Source organism: Cavia porcellus, unplaced genomic scaffold (genome assembly GCF_034190915.1).
Source record: "Cavia porcellus strain 051 isolate PalLab524CR breed Dunkin Hartley unplaced genomic scaffold, mCavPor4.1 scaffold_27, whole genome shotgun sequence".
Classification (NCBI taxonomy): Eukaryota; Metazoa; Chordata; class Mammalia; order Rodentia; family Caviidae; genus Cavia; species Cavia porcellus.
In genome coordinates this window covers 35,792,840-35,797,998 of record NW_026947510.1, presented here as the reverse complement: position 1 = coordinate 35,797,998, position 5,159 = coordinate 35,792,840, and the positions used below count along the sequence as shown (strand labels likewise).

General features: G+C 40.9%; 1 protein-coding gene across 1 annotated transcript; it reads left to right on the top strand.

Annotated features, from left to right (window-relative positions):
• The first annotated feature begins 3,727 nt into the window (after window positions 1–3,727).
• LOC134473571 (cytoplasmic polyadenylated homeobox-like protein) lies at window positions 3,728–4,687 on the top strand. The gene has a single exon (XM_063238286.1). The coding sequence runs from the start codon at window positions 3,728–3,730 to the stop codon at window positions 4,685–4,687; it is 960 nt and encodes a 319-aa protein (XP_063094356.1).
• Window positions 4,688–5,159: the final 472 nt, after the last annotated feature.

The window sequence follows — 5,159 nt, the reverse complement described above, 5'->3', positions numbered from 1 at the left end:
TTCTCAGACATAAACTTTCGTTCTCTCAATAAATATATTCTGCTCCTAAATAAATAAAAATAGAAAAGCCTAGGGATGTAGCTCAGTGGTAGAACACCTGTGGGTTCAATTAAGAGTTCCACAAATAGATGATAAGATAAAATAAAAAAGATAAGATCAATGTTAAATTATAACTATTGGTAATTTTGATTTCTAGTCCCATGCTACTCAACTTGTCACTAAATGGTCTTCAAAGGCAGAAAAGAAACAAACAGTTGTAAGAAAAAAAAATATAGAATGGTGAGTGATATTTTGAAGTGGGAAGAATTTTTTTTCTTAAATTAATAGCAATTTAAAAATGCATGCCATTTTAAATTGAGGAATTATAATGTTACAGGCAGCTGAGTTAGCTAGAAATATTATAGGCAGTGAGACAGAGCTAGGTCCTCCGAGGAGCCAGTGCACAAGCTCAGTTATCTTGCAATTATGAGGGAGACAGACACCTCCTGCTGTGGGCCAGGCCTCAAGACAAAAGACCAAATGAATGCATCCATATCCTAAGGACTGGTATTCTAAATAGTTTTCTGTCACCCTAAGGAAGTCAAGAGTCATCATTCCAACCCCCTAAGAGAAGAGATACTGCTCTGTTTTCCTCATTTGTTCTTTTTTTAAAAAATTTTATTTAAAGAAAACAAAACAAAACAGTAAAAGGGTACAAGTAATACAGAATTAAAAAAAAAAATAAACAGTAAGAAATCTCTAGTTTGTTGGGAGCCGCGGCCGAGCCCGGTCGCCTTACTTGGCGGACGTGAGGCCTGTAGGAAAGAGCAAAGCCTGAGCTAGATTACCCCTCCCATCGAGTGTGCTAAGATGGCGCTTATCTCCTGCTTCCTGCTTGGTAAACAACCCGCCCTGTAAGATCTCCTGCTTCCTGCTTGGTAAACAACCCGCCCTGTAAGATCTCCTGCTTCCTGCTTGGTAAACAACCCGCCCTGTAAGATCTCCTGCTTCCTGCTTGGTAAACAACCCGCCCTGTAAGATCTCCTGCTTCACAACCCGCCCTGTAAGATAGTCTGCCTAGCAACAACTGATGTTAGCCAATCAGCCCGCATCGCGCGCTTTGAACTGATTGGCCACTGTAACCCTATAAAAGTGAGTGCCTCTCCCGCCACGAAAAAAGAAGCAGAAGAAGCACGCAAGGAGCTGCGGAGAGCGGACCGGTAGAGGCTTCGGGACAGACTGTAGGGAGAAGCACGCAAGGAGCCGCGGAGAGCGGACCGGTAGAGGCTTCGGGACAGACTGTAGGGAGAAGCACGCAAGGAGCCGCAGGGAGCGGACCAACAGAGGCTTCGGCTGGGAGGATTCCCGGGGCAGGCTGTACGGAGAAGGAAAATAAAAGAAAAGGTTGTCCACTGCCAGACTTTGTTGTGTGTCCTTCCTGCCGGCCGGGAGTGACACCGACACTAGTTAATAGATTACATATTGTCATCTTAGAAATAGTTGTTCAAGTTACAAAATTAAGCATACAAAGTGGACATTCCAACAGTGAGACTGCAAACAGCTGTGTTCAATGATCCAACAAAAACTTAGTAATATGTCATCTATCTTACACACCTAAACACATTTGCGGATGTGTCCTTTAGAGCACTTTCTTTTTCTCTCTTTTTTACAATAACATTTACACATTTATTACTCCCACAGTTCTTATTACTTTTTTTTTGGAAGAGAATAAAACCAAATGTGACAAAACAAAACAGTCAGTCAAAACAAAGGATGAACATAGTACACGATGTAAAAACAGAATACAAAGTAATCAACAATGGTTACCATAATGCCTCTTGTTACCTTAAAAAGAATTGGCTATATCATCAGGTATAATAAAATTGAACAAAACAATACAGAACAAAACCAATAAAACCTAAACACTGGAGACATTACTGGACTTCAAAAGAAGACAATAGTCAAACCAGAATGGGCATCATAGTGAGTCTTATTGTCTTCAAAATAGTTGCCTGTACCCTCAAACTTGATACTATCAGATAGTTCTTGATTTAATCAATTTACCTAACAGTTAATCTTATTGGTTAACCACAGTTCTGTCCCACCTTATGCCCATCTGCATTGTGAATACCCAGTTTTCTCCACCTTGAACCCATCTCACCCCATGATTTTACTCTATAAAAGTCCCTAGAAATGAGTCTTTGACATAACCCTAGAAAAGGACCCCTTCTGTCTCTCAGACAGAAGCTTCTTTTCTCTCAGTAAATAATATTCTGTTCTTAATCTCCATTGTTCCTAAAATTCATTCCTCAATTTTAGAAAACAGGAACTCATACCAGCCATAGTAGATTGAGAGTTTCATTCCCCTATATCAACACCGTATTACATTTACGGAGTATCATGTCATGTTTTGATATAACTATACAATGTGGAGTGAGTTCTCTGGGAGTGTTTGTTTACTTTAGGTGACCTCTGCATTGTCCCTCTTTCTTCTTTTTCTGTTGGCTTTACTTTCCCTGCATTACTAGTCATGCCTATTTTAGTTGGCTATGTTGACCTTCTCCTCTATCCCTTATATTATCACTATATTTAATAAAAATATAGTCAAATATGATATGGAAGGGCACACACAGGAGGGTCTCTCACAGGTTCCATGGAATCAAGAGATCTTTAATGTTAATTTGTATGTGGAACTGCCATGTGCAGTTTCATTTAGAAGTGAGATCCTATCTCAAAACAAAGTGATTATATATAATACATATAATTTGAGATAGGGTCTCACTGTGCAGCCCAGGCTGGCTTTGAACCCAAGGGCAGTCCTTCTGCTTCAGTCTCCCAAGTGCACACCTATGCACCACCATACTGAGCTTCACTCATGTTTTAAAAAGAGGCAGCCACTGAAGGTAATCAATTAAATTATAATTGAAGTCTTTGGTACAGCTTCTAATTTCAGCAAATATTATCTACTTAATAAATGCAGTAGCTGACACTAGCTTGTCCCCTGACTGTTGCTGGGTGACTAAATGATTGGGGAGACCTTAAGCTAGTTTCTGTGCTTGCTGTCTCATCAGTAAAATGGGGCTACATCTGAATTCTCTACTGTGATGTTTTCATGACGAATCAAAGAAGTACAGAAAAATTGATAAATGAAGACAGTCTCTGTGTGGTGTATGATCTCAGCTAAACTGATATGAATTAATCAGCAGAATCAGGCAGGAATGAATGAGGAGAGGGTGCCACCTGCTGCTTTGTTCTTGCAATTTCAAGGCAAATAAGTGGAAGTTCCTATTTATTCACATGAGAATAAATTTGAAGAATTTAAGCAGGCAGAACTTGACTCATAACAAAAAGGCTTCTTTCACCCAACAGTTATTGGGCTGGAGATATGGTTCAGTGGTGGATGTCTCGCCTTGCATGCACAAGACCTTGGGTTTAATCCCCAGCCCCCCCAAAATCCAAAAACAGCAACTAAAAGTTACTCTTTTTAGAAGTTAAATTTTATCTTGAGCTATTTTTGACCTCCTTCAATAATTAGAATATGTGTCAAATGAATATTATTCAGCCACACAGAAGGATGAAACTTTGCCATTTGCCAAAAAGTGAGTGGGTCTGAGGTCGGGGATTTAGCTCAGCAGCATAAGCACCTACAAATGCACAGTGGTTCCACACTACACTCACTTTGGACAGCAGATTTCAGAGTGACCTTACACAGTAGTGTTACTTGGAGAAGGTGTATAGAATATTTGACATGGCTCCCAAAGGCTCTTCAAGTAAAAAAGATGATTATAAAAAAGCGCAAGTCAAGCAGTGTGGAAAATGGAAAGCAAGACCTCCACACAAATTTACACAGGATGAATTACAGATTCTGAAAGGATCATTTAAAGAGAATCCTTACCCTAAATACAGCACCAAGGTGGAACTTGCCAGAGTACTTCAGTGCCAATTGTATGTTATTGATAATTGGTTCCAAGGTCAAAGATGCAGACTACCACCTGCAGAGAAAAAGAGAATCTTTGCCATGAAGAAATTAAACCGTTTTCTTGTCCAGAAGTCTCAGTCGCTGCTCTCCCCTAATAGCCTGGCGCAATTAGACAACTCTTCCATACAGGACAACACCTTGCATAACCAGGAGACACTACTACACAGAGGTGGCTTCTTTTACCTGGAAACACAGGCCATTCCCAGTGGACGTGTTCCCTCAGGTGATGCTGCATTCACAGGTATTCACGAGGATCCAAGAAGTCCCCCGGAGTTTCAAGATTCCCCAGAAAGTGGAGCTTCTTATATTTCTCCACCAGCCAAATTTATTTATTCTAATACATCTTTTCAGTATTTTGAAAGTGCCAAATATGAGCCAGAAAATAGCTACTATTCTTTGCCCTTTACTTCCCATGATATTTTCACTGGTCAGGGGACAGGCCAGCAGCAAGAAGAGCACAAGGTCTATTTTCAGTGTATGACATTTCAAGGACAGCAGGGAAGCCCCTGGGAAAACCATGTGCAGCAGCTCCCACAGCCCCAGTATTACCAAGAGTATTACCAGTTGTCATCCCATGACCAATTTTTGGCAAACCAGAATCCAAGTGACTTAGGACAACAGGAGCCCAACCTTGCATCGGAACAGCAAAGTGCTGGGGGTTCCCTGAGCTCTCTGCTGCAGCAGGCGCCCATGCAAATAGCAGGCAGGTCTCCATCACCTCTTTGGTAAGGGATGCAGCAGGTTCCTGCTGAGATTTCAATATCTGAAGTCCAGCAGCACCTTGAGAATGGCTGTCCACTGGTTAAACTGTAAGTGTGTTTGCAAGTGATAGAAGGACTGAGAAAGAGTAGATCACCCTGTCTGCACAGAGGGAAGGAAGGGAAAGGTCTTGTCATTTGCAGAAATTCACTGTTATTTAAATTAACTCCACCAGGATGATTAAGACAAGAATTTTGTGATTGTGTATGAAATAGTACTATTTTGAGTCACTGAATTACATATATACACAATTACCACATTTCTGAAAAATGGCACCTTTGCTTCTAGCAATCATATTTATTTTTATTTATTGCATGAGTTAAAACTGCCACTGTATACGGAATCAACAGTGAGAGGCCAGAGGACTGCCGCCCCGCCTAGCTTCAACTTCAGCTTGGTCATGCGTTACCAGTTTCTACCAAGGACCCCTTTGGTTTCTCTT

What these genes read in the sequence shown, in the direction of transcription:
- LOC134473571 (XM_063238286.1), top strand. Translation starts at nt 3,728, where the DNA reads ATGGCTCCCAAAGGCTCTTCAAGTAAAAAAGATGATTATAAAAAAGCG.